General features: G+C 36.7%; 1 protein-coding gene across 1 annotated transcript in view; it reads left to right on the plus strand.

Annotated features, from left to right (window-relative positions):
- Positions 1-15874, plus strand: part of LOC306874378 (lipopolysaccharide-responsive and beige-like anchor protein) — a 270819-nt gene that overhangs the window by 195081 nt on the left and 59864 nt on the right. Inside the window, exons 40-44 of the mRNA XM_079424376.1 lie at positions 3734-3851; positions 4188-4290; positions 6061-6176; positions 7526-7638; positions 15005-15145. Of these exons, the coding sequence (XP_079280502.1) occupies positions 3734-3851; positions 4188-4290; positions 6061-6176; positions 7526-7638; positions 15005-15145 (591 nt within the window). The remainder of the gene's footprint in view (positions 1-3733; positions 3852-4187; positions 4291-6060; positions 6177-7525; positions 7639-15004; positions 15146-15874) is intronic.

A 15874-nucleotide genomic window follows, 5' to 3' on the forward strand; every position in this document is an offset into this window, starting at 1 on the left:
GGCATGACGAATTTTAGAATTTTAGAAATATCCGCTATTAGCAGGTTTTTGGACAACAATCAAGAGAACCTATAGAGTTCATTGCAAGGCTAGTAGTATGTGAGGTATATAAAAAGTAAGATATTAGACACACAACAGACTGTCATATCCACCTACAGCATGTCAAGCCAAGGTACTGCATCATTCCTTTATTCCTTAGGGTTTGAGTAGACAGGAGCCAGATAAAGTGTGAACTATTGAAGTAGTTCTGCTGTAGAGATGGAATGAACCACAGGTTAAAGGTCGTCTTTTTAGTCAGCAAGATTTGACGGTCTGAATCTCATCTCCAGATGCCCCTTTCAGATGACTGTCATCCTAAAGGAATGAGCAACGAGCGACTTTGCAACTTTTTTTATTAACAGTTCTTGTTTGTACATTCTGATAGTGATGCAGAAATGTTGTATATTTAATTGTTACACTCATTTAGCCTATTTTCTTATTTTTGATTACTACTGCCATCGTCGAGCACTCACTTGTAAAGTTTATGGTAAAGATTGAACCTTTAAAATCAGTATTTGGTATTTGATCCAAATTGTATTTCTTTGAAACAAAATTGTATACATTTTTAATATTGGTCATACACTACCATTACAATTTCTGGATTTGCCCTAGTAAAAAAGCAATATATTTAAAATACATTTATTTCATACTAAGTATAGTTCAAAATCAAATCTATTAACATATTTCCTGACATATAGCTCAAGCATTACTGATATAACAATAATAATTAACCTTTATTTGTAGTGCTATTTTTGCACAATGCACATTTATTAATATTAAGCCTAAATGTGTTTTAATGCCACTATTGATGAGGATTGTATGATCTAATATCAGTCTTTAAAATGCAAGATTAAAGTGCACTGCAAAAAATGCTTTTCTTACTTAGATTTTTTGTCTTGTTTCCAGCCAAGATATATAAAAAAAAAAATCTTAAATCAAGAAGGATCTTCTAGACAAGTAATAATTATTGTCTTGTTTTCAGAAAAAATAAGTCAAAATTAAGTGAGTTTTTGCTTAGAACAAGTAAAATAATCTGCCAATGGGGTAAGCAAAATAATCTTATTTCAAACAGAAAACGAGATTATTTTTCTTACCCCATTGGCAGAATATTTTGCTCGTTTGCTTGCTTCAAGCAAAAACTCACTTAATTTTTACTTGTTTTTCTTAAAACAAGACAGTAATGTTTACTTGTCTAGAAAATCCTTCTTGATTTAAGAATTTTTAGATATCTGGGATGAAAACAAGACAAAAAATCTAAGAAAAGCATTTTTTTCTGTGTGTACCTGAAGTATACTTGCAATAGTTCCACTTTAGCGCAATCAGATATATATATAACAGCAGTCAGATACTTCAGTATATCTTTAGTTGGTATTCAGCCCTACTTCCACACAATTAAAGTGCATTAAGTACAAAATTTAGTTTTAGATTTTCCAATTTAGTAGATTTAGTGTACTAAAAGTGCAATTGCTAGGGTATTTTATTCAGTACATAAATAAGTGTTTGTAGTCTACTTAGCATATAATAAATATATTTCAAGTACATTTTAGTATATTTATTTTTCATTAGGGTGATGCTGATATGGCGCTCAGCATGTCTTCTTATCAGTTTTGAAAACAGTTGTGCTGCTTAATATTTTTGTGGAAAACATGGTAGATTTTTAAAAGGATTCTTTGATGAATAGAAAGTTCAAAGGAACAGCATTTATTTGAAATAGAAGTCTTGGGCCATTATAAATGTCTTTACATTCACTTTGAATTCCTTGCTGAATTTCTTTCAGAATAACACACAAATTAAATAAATGTATTAAAAAAAAACATAACTAACCCAAAAGTGTATTACTGACGTTATTATGCTAGAATTTTAGTACTACTGGCACATACCTTCTTGAGGGTTGTCTCTTTTGACTTGAGCCTCTAAACAACAGCTTAACAATCACCCATAAAGCCCATGCTTAACAGTTTATATTTACATTGACTCTTACTCCTTCCATTTAGAATGGCAGGTAATGATCTGATAGTGAAGTGTGTGCTATATTGTCGTGTCGTGTTGAGTGGTGTGTGGGTGGGTGGGAGGACGGGGGACTATCTCTGCATTAACACTGCTCACATGAGGTTAATTTCATTACCAGTCAATGGCAGCTGCTAATACACAATGCAAACAGACAGATCCTTCAGATGAAGTTCCTCCATTACACTTGGGTAAAGAAGGGATTTCATCTTTACGACCCTATCCGTGATCGCTCAGCTATACTAAACTCTTCCATGCTCAAACTTCTCCATGATACCTTGGTTGGATAGCGCATCGGATATCACATTAATGTTTGGGTTTCCATACCAACAGCCTGACAGAGAGGAGATGAGGAAGATAAATAGGAGAGCATGGCCGTCTCACATGCCGCTTGTCAGGGAGTTTGCGGTGGCGAACGGCAGCATTACCGTGGCGGTGGAACAGCCCTAATCCACATTTAATTGAACTCTGGAGACTTTGAAGTGAGGCTGCAGAGCAGACAGAAGCAGTGACATTGCTCTGAGCGCACAGCACAGCTGCTGCCCTCTCGTTCTGTCTTCTTCTATCCTCTTCTCTTTCTCTCATTAATACATATCAGCGTTAGCTTTGGTACTAGAAGATCTAAGTGTCTGAAAAACTCAGCTGTTTATCTGCCCTAATCAGAGCCGCTCAGATCAGGTGTGGTGGTCTTTTTCTCCTCTTCTGTCCTATCAACCAATCTGTAATTAAGCTAAATTAGAAAACAGTGAGCGTCTTTAGATAAGACTAGTGTGTTTGTCACAGCTGAGTATCTGGCATTTTCCAGGATCAGGAAACCTGCCATTGTTGGAAGCCCAATTTGGTGGCTTTTACCAGACAAATTTGCAACAAAGTATTGTAGCGTTTCACATCAGAAATGACAAATATGAAGTGTGTTGGCCTTCCTTTTCTTAAAAATATGCATATTACTTTTGTTAACTATACATCATTATATGGTTAGTTGCATTTATTTATTTGTTTGTTTTATAAAAATAAATGTATAAAATGTTACAATGTATATTAATTTGTAATTAATACATTTTATTGTATTGTATTTGCATTTATCGTAGTCTATTTCCTGCTATCTGAAAAACATCTATAGCTTACTCCCTTCCTTCCCAATTAAACGGCAAATTAATAACTTTTAGTGATGAATTCCAATGTCTCTAATCCCAGTAAATCATTTTTAATTAAACGTGTATGAAAACCCTTTTGTATATAACCCTAGATATAAAAAGCATTTTTTTTTAGCATTTCTTGCACTTTGTTAAAGTTGTTTTCAGCGTTTCTTGTATTTTCTGAACAACAAAAATGTGATGGTTGTGCAGCAGCAGAAGCACATGATAAAACCATGTTTCGCTCACACCAACTTGAAGGGCAAATATTGATAGATTTCCAGTTCTCTTGGTACTGATTACCTTTTAGTGAACTGTGGCCTTCCTGCACCTCTTCAGTGTGTCTGAATGGGCTCATTTTAGCGCTTAAAGCATCTCTTTTTCATGAGGACTGATCAATAATATACATTAATCCTGCTCTGCGACCCTGGGCATGAGCTATGGGTGATAAATGAACTAAAATCTTCCCTCTGCCCCACTGCTTTCTCACTCATATCCCCTTAATTTTTTACATTTCTCTTGATCAATTGTTTTTCTTTGTCTCTCCTGTACAGATTTTGGCCTACACAGAGGGTCTGCATGGGAAATGGCAGTTCACAGAGATCAGAGCAGTTTTCTCTCGCCGCTATCTGCTACAGAATACAGCATTGGAGGTCTTCATGGCCAACAGAAGTAAGCTCTGATCCATAGATGTTCTGTATTATCTTAAATGGGGTCATAGCATGAGGCATCAAAATGCATTTTTTGAGGAGATCAGGAAACAGGCTGGGAACCATTCATTGATCTATTGTGGAAAAAAAGACTGGAAAAAAACCTTTACTAAAATTTAACCTTAGTCAGCCTTAGAGGGAAAAATAAATGAAAATAGTATATAATAATTACAATTTTAAAATAATTGTAAAAAATTAACAATTTTGAAAGGACAGTTCAAACAGCTCAACAAAAATTGTGCTCGTTTTATTCACACACAGGGAATGATGTGTATTAAATTCTCTTTTCTCCTTACAGCGGCAGTCATGTTCAACTTCCCAGATGCGGCCATAGTGAAAAAGGTGGTGCACTGTCTCCCCAGAGTTGGAGTCGGCACGAATTTTGGCCTTCCTCAGACCAGGCATGTTCTCTGTTTCATTTGCACCATGCATTTACAGTAGTAAACACTCTTTTTCTCTTCTATTTGAAATCTATAATGCATGCAGAAAGCTATATATTCCCATTCCCATTTTCACCCAAAAATGTCATCATTTACTCACCCTTAAGTAGTTCCAAACCTGTGTGAATGTCTTTGTTCTGCTGAACACAAAGGAAGATATTCTGAAGAATGTGGGAAACAGAGCAGTTCTGGGGCACCATTGACTTCCATAGTATTTTTTTTCCTACTATGGTAGTCAATGGTGGCCCAAAACAGCCTGGTTACAAACTTTCTTCAGAATATCTTCCTTTGTGTTTGGCAGAACAAAGAAATTCATACAGGTTTGGAACTAGTTGAGGGTGAGTAAATGATGACAGAATTTTCATTTTTGGATGAACTATCCCTTTAATTTCAATGACACTTGCAACTTGTGCAGAACCCCCCAAAAGTATGTGATTTGCTATCTTTCTGCCATCTTCGTTCATGGTCACTCAGTTCTGCTCTTGCAATCTGTTGGCTAGGCATTCAATTCTACGTTTGCGTACTTCCGTTAAATGTGTTTCTGGCCTAACACTGCTTGTTTGTGTGTGTGTTAATGTGTGTATGGTGTCAAGGGTGTCTGTAACACTGCCTAATTACCTTCACACAAACACAATTCACATCATTTATTTATCTCCCCAACTGAGAAATAAATACTGGGGTGAGAGCAGAGCCTACAGGGCAGACTGGAAACACACACACACACACTGCTGCTGTTGTAGTTCAGCCAAAGAAAAGATGATTTAGACAAGTGAAATTCCATCACAATATCCTTCTAAATCAGTGTTCTTATTAAAAGTAAACATTCATTACAATTAAGTAACTAAAATAACGATGTGGGTAACAGAATATAGTGAATATTGATCCCACAGAGGTCTCGGGATGTCTCCTCCTGGCAATGAAAGAATGTGTGATGTGATTGTAGAGGTACTGACCATTACAGACAGCCCTCTCCTGCCATGAATTCACTTATGCCCTTCTGCTAACATTCATGTGGCATTTCCCTAGCGTTGTTACTGCTTTGCCTCTGTGTTAGGAGGGGCAAAGGGCATTGGAAACTTCAGAGAGGCCTAATGACTATAATCATGCTGGGTGACAGTGATGAATTCTCTAATTTCGTTTTGTTTTAATTGGATGGAGAGTCATTTGTTTTAGTGTCCACATATTTGCTTGCACTGTGCATGTTCATTTAACAGGTTCCCACATTACCCATGAGGCCATTGTGTGTCTGTGTTCATGTCTGGATTTGGATGTAGGTTATATTCTGAATTATATAAGAGTTCCTGTCATTGAATCTGACTGGCCGAGTGGTATTTTGTATAACAATACTGGAATTCAAACATTGGCTTCTTATTGACATTTTTTCATCAGAGCGCAAATGAACAAAATGGCTTATCATATTGTGTCTGTTTTATTTATACAGATGTTGTATTAAACCAGTTGGCACTTTTTTAAATGCACAGCTTTAGGTTTTTTCCATTTAGAGGTCCTTTGTCGATACATTTTTGTTAAGCCTGGCTTATGCCATAAAATCTGTGCAATTTTCTTCTGATCATGCATATTTCTTAATTTACAAAATGTACTGAAAACAAAAAGAGCTCATATTTGAAATTGCACATTAAATAATGTTTTGTAAACTAACTGAACAGCAAAGACATGCACATTTCAGGTTAGTCTTTGAATTTCTGAATGTGATTTGTGTTTTTCCGACAGACGGATTTCTCTGGCCAGTCCGAAACAGCTCTACAAGGCCTCCAACATGACCCAGCGTTGGCAAAAACGAGAGATCTCCAACTTTGAGTACCTCATGTTCCTCAACACCATATCTGGTAAAAACCAATGATACCTGAACACTGAATGTACATATAAAGCTGAATGTACTAATGAATGAATAACTCTTTGCCCTAACACCTCTATGTGACACAGCAAGCGACAAAATCCGGGTATTAATTGCGTATTAATCTGGGTTTCTGTCCTAATCAGCTGTGACTAGCTAAACACTGTTGGTAACTTCATTTTTTTTTTTTTGCTGTTGGGCAATGTAGTTCTGCCCACACTAGCTGCTTTTCTACTGTCGGGCCAGTGCGAGCCAGTGCTTTAAATGGGCTGGGCGGGGCTAATAGCCTCGGACCTGTAGCACTGAGCCCAAAATCACGATGCGTTTCCACCGTCGGGCCATCATTTCACCAACAAAGAGAAGTTATCAGAAAACTAATCAGAAATAAGTCACTGGAACTAGCGCGATCACAAAACGAACATTTGTTTGCATGTTTTGTTAAAGATTTAATCCAAAAGCATAATTAATTTATCAGGATTGAAAATTAGTCACACAAAAATAAAGCGGTATGAACCGCTATTTCACAAAAGAAAGAGGACAAATACCCTTATTCAGTCGAGTCTTACTTTTAATCCCAGCATACATCACATTTAGAAAGAATGATCATTTCGATATTTTTTTACCATCAAAAATACCAGCTGAGTAGCAGAGGGAGCTCCCGAACAAAAACCATTATTATATTTTTTTATGGCATACGCAGAGCGTAGACGAGACAAGACTTTTGACAGATAAAATATGTTACTAAAGAAATACACAATTATAATAGAGAAGCTGTATGTATTTATTTACCATGTTTACTATGGTAACGTTAATGACTAGCGTGCATAGTCTTTTGCATCACTTATACATTTTTCTGCCTTGTATGGTGATCATAATCCACATCGGATCGAGTTATTTCAAACACACGCTGCTATCTGAAAGTGAGTTTTGAGCTAAAATGATTTAAAAAGTCTAATGCTGGTGTTATAGATGTTAACTTTATGAAATGATCTGTGGTGCTGAATCTCTCCAGATGCGGAGAAACTGGAAAATCTGGCTATTGATACCTTCCTGAACCAAACTACTAAGACTGGAATCTTGTCACATTTGGTTAGGACATAGTGTTAGACAACTAACAAAGTTTGAAAAGTTATTTGAAAAGAGGCTACATCTTTGAAACTAAAAATGACAGTTGTCTTCTGCTCTCTGTAATCACTGTTTCTTCAGTATCTCTAGTTTCTGTGTTTTCTTTATTCGAGACTCTTTGTAATTACATTGAACATGATGATGAAGTAAAGTCATGATTATGGTAATAAGACTTGAGGAAATGTGTGAGGAGTCTCGACCCTGCTTGTGTTTCAGGCCGTACATATAATGATCTGAACCAGTATCCCGTGTTCCCCTGGGTAATCACCAACTACGACAGCGAAGATCTCGACCTCACTCTGCCCAGCAACTACAGAGATCTATCCAAGGTAAACACATGACCACATACACACACAAAGCCAACAGCCTGAACCTCAAAGAGCTCCTGTAGTTTTACAGACTGAGGGACATGTCTGAAGAGAAGTTTTGAAAACAAGAGTACATGGGAGTATTTGTGTGAAAACCCCGTCCGGCAGTTTTAATGATGAGGCTGAGTCTGATAGACATATGTAGCCATCTAGTGAGGGAGGGAATGACTGCTGCTCTAGACCCATCGATGGGAGTCTGACCGTTCATGTAGTACAGCGCTTGCGGCCACGTGCACGTCACCTCATGCCAGGCACCCTCAACCGCAGACAAGTCAGATAATGGGCCCGTGTCTCTCCTCCTCCCCTCTCCCCCACAATCAACCCCTCAGAAGCCCCTACATCCCGCTTTCACCTCCTCCCACATTCCCGTTAGCCAGCCTCCCTAAGGAGCTAATTAATGAGCGTAGTAGTACTTCGGCTAACCACACAGACAGACTGACACAGCTCACTGCTGGGAACACCAGACCTGCCTTTGTCTCTCTCAGTCTCTCGCTCAATACATAGGTATCTTAAATTGTATCACACCATTTGAAGGCAGTTCAGAAGGATTTTTCTTATCTCTTTTCTTTTGCAAACAGAGCTTTAGGTGGCGTGAAATCATATTAGTGGCCCATCCAGTCAATGCGTATATTGATAATCAGTGTGGCTAGTAATTGATATAATGCTGATATACAGTAAATACACTTCATTTCAAAAGCAGCAAATGAGATGTACACCACCGTTCAAAAGTTTATCCGTCAGAGAAGTCTCTTATGCTCACCAAGGTTGCATTTATTTGATCAAAAATGGTACAGTAATATTGTGAAATGCATTCTTTGATGAACTGGATTTATTTGAAATAAAGAAAAATCTTTTGAAACATTATATTTGTATTTACTGTCACTTTTGATTAATCGGCTGCTAATTTAATTTTAAACAAAGGACCTGGGTGTTGAAAAAAAAAAGGCTAGTTGCCATAATCTCAAAATTGGCAGATATCAATGTATTTTTCTTTTACTACAGAGTATACAGTATACAATGAATGTACTAGTTTTATTACTAGTATACATCTTTCAGTTTTTTGTTTTGTTGCTAGTAAACAAACAGTACACACCACCAGTGAAAATCCTTTTATTTTAATAGTTTTTGTTGCAGCGTAATAGTGCAGCATGTTAAATATGTTTTATTCATGTTGTCTCTTAACGTTTGTTTTAAATTTTTCAGAATTCTTTATTTGAAAACTTTGTCCGTTTCCAGTTTTTCATTTTTTGTATCGCTAAGGATCAGTCTGTACTCAGACTTATAATTATATATTAAACATGTAAACATACATATAATGATTAAATATTCTGTGTCTATAGTATATCATATTTCAACACTGCAAATCTGTAGCTGCATTTTCCATGATCCATATTAGAGCTTTGCTAACAAGGCTTGTGTTCTCCTAAATCAGGACTCAGGACTCAAACACTTGAGGCTAGTGGATTGAGGTTGTTCTCCTGGTTGATCATTCTGTAGTCCTGATACCGTGGTCTGTAATTGCAATCGATTGTTGTGTAGCGAGTTTATCCCTGAACTACTAATAGCTGTTTCGCTGATGTGACCGTGATTAACCAGCATTAGTCAGAAGGAACATCATGCTAGTTGAGATATTCAGTCCAGTCCATCCTGTCCTGACGATGATGTTTATTTCCATTTTATTTAAATGTGGCTCACTTATGTTTGTATCTCAAAACTGGTGTTTTGAAGAGCTTCTTCCTCAGTCTAGACCTGATAAATATTTTATGTCAGGGAGCTGGGGGGCACTCCTCCAAAAGAATGCTTTTTACTCACATTGCACCATTTGGGTAATTGAGTTGCAGGACAAAAGTTGTGTTTTAAAACGCCTCCACCCTTAAACTCCACTTTAAAAGTGCTTGTGAAAGCTTGCCAGTCACTGCCTCAAAAATGACCATCAATTTCATGTGATGGTGGCCAATGGAGGGAGGATAGAGGATTACTTTTAGAGCTCAGATGATCGAACGAGTGTCCACTCTGACCCAAAATGGCAGAATAAATCAGTTCTAAGAGGCAGGAAAACAAAGGACTGAGAGATAATGTAAGATGTAAGATGAATTCCTGTGCAAAAAGAACCATGATGTTTCAGAAGTCACCCTTACTGTCTTCAGACTGAGATCATTGCTTATATTACTCTCCAGTGCAGATTTATATGCATGATGCTATCTGTATCTACTGCATTGCCTTTAGCAAAGAAATGTCTCTGTGTTTTACCAATTCAGATTCGGCAAACACCATATTTCTTTCAGGTACAGAATAGTTTAGGTTAATATACAGTATATTATATAACTGGAATATCTTCATATTATGTAGTTGACAATATAAAATGAACCAACTTTGTGAATATGCAATACAATAAAACATTGTTTTAATTAATGTACTTTTTTATTTGACAGTTAACTTAATTAACATAAGTTCCTAAAGACCATCTAAAAGGTATTTTTGTTTCATGATTTGCAAGTGTGAGAGTAAAAAAAAAATCTCGGATTTAAACCTCAATTGCAGCTCAGTTCTATGCATTGATTATTTCAGGCTGTCCATTTCAAAGAATCGGTTCAAAACTCATATTTACCAAGTCTTTGCTCTTGAATGTTTCATCACTCAAAAGTATTCTGAGACTTTGTGCCATGCTTCGTAATGTTATAGTAAAAAAAAAATAAGGATGCCAATCAATTAAAGAAAAAATCTGTTTATATTAGCAATGCGATGTATATACTGTATCTAGTTTTCAGCTGTTAGTGGCAGACAGTTATGTTTCCCCCAGTACATGCTTAAACAAATACATATACACAGAGACACACGCTGTTGTAGCCAACACACAGCTTGCAGCATATCTCTTTATTTATTTATAATTTGTTCAGCCCTGTTCTGTTTCTTTGCAGTGGCTTCCGCCCACTAGGTTAAAAGACAACAGTCCCGTACACCATCCTACATCACCCTCGCCTTTGTTTCTCTCTTTCCATCCCTCCCTCCCTCAAACTCTCTCTTGAGTTTTGACAGCCTTGCCTTTATGTTCAGTCAAGCTTTCAAGCCTTAGGGAGAAACGGAGGCCGAGCGAGAGCAGCCACCCCTCCTTCTGCAGCGAACAACAGCAAATCTCAACAATCTTTATTTCAACTGCTTTATTCATGCTGTTGACACAGGCAATATCAGTGTATGACCAGTGGACCATGACAACACTGTCTCGCCTGTGAAGGCCATATGAACCTTGCATATGCTGTGTGTCTTTCCTCTTTTTGTCGTTAACCCCTCCTGCTCCCTCTTGTCGTCTGCGTATACCACATCCTAGCACTGCTTTGATAGAAGCAGGTCATGTGGGACCTTTTACACAGTGAGGTGAAATTGCCATAGACGCCGTGTCACATGGACTGTCTTCCCTGCGGGCAGAGGAATGTGCTTCATGAATTTATGTTCCTTTTGTCTCATCGTTATGACCCCGCTGGCTTTCTTATCATAAACTCTAACCTCTAACCTCTTCATGACATCTGGTTCAGCCAGAATTATCACTGCAGCCAGAAAGAACAAAACTGACACAACTGAGCGAGCCGCTTTCCAAATATATTTTCGCTTCTTATGTGTCTCAGTAAATATTGATACACAAGCATATTCATCAGTTGCTTCTTTTTACTCTTTTATACCTTTTAAAATACTTCACAATAATGTACACGCTACAATACATATCACAATGCATCAAAACCATATTAGGATTACGACTGAAATTGTTCCAAACGCGTAACAGAGAGACTCACACAGGTCAGGTTGGGAAAGTGAATTAATTATGTATTCATTTTTATTGATGTACTGAAGCTTTTCTACGAAAAAGTCACTTCCTGAATGATGTTGACATCAAGGAACTTCCCTCTCTTAGTTAAATTAATTTTGCAAAAGACTAACAAGAGGGAATTTGAGGACATGGCAGAAACCTATAAATTGAAAGGTTTGAAAGGGAAAAAAAATGAGGAAATAACTCAAATGTTATTTAATAAATTGTCTTATGTTAGAAGCTAAAGTGGAGACATACAGAAAATGGCAAAAATCTCTCTCATGTTTACTTAAAGTTGCATTGAAATGGAAACAGCAGCAGATTTTCGTCCATATTATGAAACTACTGTAAATCCAAGTGAAACCGATTATAGAAAAGGAAAAATTTAGGGTTCTATTTAATGGTTGTTGATTGGATGGAGGCAGATCTGAATGTGAACTTGCAATCAATTGTAAGAAAAGGGTGGGGTTTAAGTATAGACTAAATGATTGGAGAAGTTTGGCATACGTCACCAGTGAGAAGACTATAATTTCATATCATATCAGATCGAGTTATGACAGTTTGATTAAACATTGTGAGCTCAAAAAAACAGAAAAATCAAAAAGAAACATGCAAGAATTAATCATTCACAATAAGATCAGTAAATACATTTAGAAAATAGGGTGAATTTCCATTTCATGCTGACATTAATTGCAACATTGTGATAAAAGAATGCTAAGCAATATGATTTCCATTGTGACTTTAATATTTTATCTGATATATTAAGAAATATATGAGGGAGACATCCTATACTAGTGAAGTGACAGATAAAATAAAAGATGTCCTGGCTAAGGCATGGTATTATAGTTGTACATTAACAAAGATAACAAAATTTATTGACCTGTTTCTCCACCCTCACTGTGATATAGTTAATGGCATATTGATTCGCCCTGCATCAAATCATTTACACCCTTTCATCTGAGCACTAGATACACATTCACACCTTGTATAATGCAGTGGTTCCTAGAGCCCCCCCCAAAACTGCACATTTTGCATCTCTCCTTTGTCTGACTCGCCAATTTCAGGTCTTGGAGTCTCTTCTAATGAGCTGATGATCTGAATCAGGTGTGTTTGATTAAAGAGACACAGAAAACATGCAATGTTGGGGGGGGGGGGGGGGGGTATTTAGACATGTTATGTAGCATAGTGGATTAGTTCTTATAGTAATATATTACATTGCACACCTTTTGCTTGCTGTGTTTCAGTGCAAAAAAAACCCCAAAAACCCCCAATTTAAGTCTAATTCAGAACTTAAATTAAGCCACTGTCTTGTCAAGCACACTTTCTGCATTTAAAGAAGCCAATTCAGGTGCCCAGGTCACAGTGCGGAATGCAAATTGCATCCAGCAGAGAATTTTTGGACATGTTTGTGATTTGTTTAATTGTCAATCGTGTGCAAATGCACAAAACTATCAGGCTCAATTCATGAATTCCCCCCTCAGAAACCCTGAATTTTGAGCAGCACGGTGAAGTGCTGATTCTCATAGCTACTGGCAGTCTGTTCAGATTTGCAGTCTAATTAAAAACATTGGGGCAGCTCATTTATTTGAGCCGTCACTAGAGAAATATTCAGCAATGCTGCCAGAGCGTATTAGGGTTGGTGGTGTGCGTTCACTCCATCACACTGCGCTGTGGTACAGGGATAACCCTGATGAACGACACTGTCACGAGACCCTATTGTACTGGAGCGCCTCCGAGCGTAATTTACTGGCGTAAACAACACGAGGGGCTCGCACAAACACACACACACTCATATACATGCACACAAATTTACACATCCACATAGAAACACTCTCTCACTCACACACACACACTCACACTGAGCTATGACAGAGATGTTTTTTATCCTGCTCTCCCTTTTCTTTCTTTAATGAGGGTCCTGTTATTACCGCAATCAATCAGTTAAATCGCACAATGTTTAATTCAGTGTGTGTTCTCACCGTAGTTGCCACAAGAGAGCAGACCGTGTGTCATTGTCAGCCCAGGGCTGCATTCCAGTTTACACGTACACACACACACACACACACAGAATGCATTCAGCATAAGTCTATTACATTTCAGTGACAATTATACAAGCTTTAGTGATTTACAATCAAATGTTGATTAAACAGTGCTCCTTTTTAAATCCCAATTAAATCCAAGATGTGGTTTAATCACGATTATATTAGAATCAGTGAAATATAATTAACCTTTATTTTGAAATGAGCTCCACAGCTCTTGGCCTTCTTGCACAGTGTTAAATTTCACATTAATGCAGGCACACATAGACACATAAGCACAGTGGAGCATTAAAAGATACAATCAGTGGATTCACACGCATATTGTCCTAGCACCATTGTAATCAATAGAAAAGCAGCTGAGGACCCTCATTACACAGCTATGATATGAGAGGAAGATGGAGATGGTCGATCTGTCCTGCCCACTCTCATTTCAAGGAACTCCATCATTCCATTACTATTGATCGTACTAAGATATGAGAGACAGACAGAGAGAGAGAGCTGCAGTTCAAGAGTAATAAAGACTCAGCAGGGTAATAACAAAACATATAAATTAACATTTAAATAATGACCTGTTTCCATATGCTGGGTTTCTTCAGATCAATGAAGAATTAAAGCAGCTAATCAATGCTTCTGATAAAACCCAATGCAGGGCAAGAGAGCATTAGCCATATATATGAACTCTCATACAAACTCCCCTGCCTTAAATTCAATATACCCTTTACTGTTAATGTATTAACAGCATTATGAATGTACAAATATGCATAACTATTAAAAAGTAGGGGTCAGTAAGATTTTTAAAAATAAATGATTTAATTCAGAAAGGATTCATTAATTTGATTTAACATTAAAGTAAATGTATAATGCTATAAGACTGACATTTCAATTTGTCATTCACTGAATCTTGACAAAAAAGTGCCACTGTTCCAAACTGTTTTCGCCATTGATTGTAATAATGTTTCTTGAGCACTAAATAGAATGATTATAATAGATAATAGAATGATTTCTGGAAGATAATGTGATACTGAAAATTAATAGCTGCTACATTTTTAGGTTTGCTATCACAGGAATAAGTTACATTTTAAAATATATTAAAGAAGAAAGCGTTATTTTAAATTGTAAATAATATTTCACAATGTTACAGTTTTAGAAATCTTAGAAATCTTACAGACCCCAAACATATGAACAGCAGTACAAATGAACACAATTGTTTTGTTCAATCAACTACATGAACTGTAAGATTTTAGTTTTATTCACAGATACAGAAAACAGACTGTTGAATGTGACTCACTAAAAATAACAGTCTATTATCGATGAAACTTGACAGCTGCACTAAATTATTATTTAAATCAATAATTATCATTAATAAATTATTACTTTTTAACACCTGTGGTCCTTATTCTAATAATTTATTTCTTTGGTTCTTGAACATTTATGCTTTATTAATTCACTTTTATGTTTATTCCAATAATGTTGTCCTTTCTCATTACAGCCTATTGGTGCACTCAACCCAAAGAGGGCTGCATTCTTCTCTGAACGTTTTGAATCATGGGAGGATGAGCAGGTGCCCAAATTCCACTACGGCACACACTATTCCACCTCCAGCTTTACTCAGATGTGGCTACTCAGGATTGTAAGTTGCACATAAACACACAAGTTTCACACTGTAACACAGAGATGTGTCTAACTCCAAACTGCACAATTTTTAAATCTTTTTTTTATAACATCAGTCGCACAGAAAAGAAAAGCATGTCAGTGTGCCATTATTCCCTTTAACATTTGTTTTTTCATAGTCTGTTTATGTAGGACAAATTAACGGGACATGATCATAATTGTCAAAATGATTTGCACCTTTTAAAGGGTTTTAAAACAAGCAGTTCTGTGCTCTTTATGCTGTGGCAAAATGCTACATATCATGTGATCTGTTGTGAAACACATTGCAACTAATTGTTGTTTATAATTGGGCATATGTGCGTGCTCAGTCAGGTTGATTTATTGTTATATTGAAATGTAGGCCTTATCTGCATACTAACAAACACACAACACATCGCTCATCTTCCCTTCATTCTTTGTGTTCTAATATCTGCAGAGAACAAAGACGTGACACTCGGGGGGAAAATAATTTTAAGCTTTATAACAGCATTTTGATGAGGCATAGTTTTGTTCAATATAAGCAGTTCTGTATTAGTTTTACAGTTATAAAGTCCCATGGTCCTCTCGGAGCCTTTGTACAGTGTCAGTTGCTTTACATTTAAATTAGGTCTGTGTTTTATTTAGTTTTAATGTTTAGAGCATTCACATATTGAATGAATGAATGAATGAATGATGCATTTATATAGCGCTTTTATTGTGTATTGCCATA

The sequence above is a fragment of the Barbus barbus genome (genome assembly GCF_936440315.1).
Source record: "Barbus barbus genome assembly, chromosome: 8".
Taxonomy (NCBI): Eukaryota; Metazoa; Chordata; class Actinopteri; order Cypriniformes; family Cyprinidae; genus Barbus; species Barbus barbus.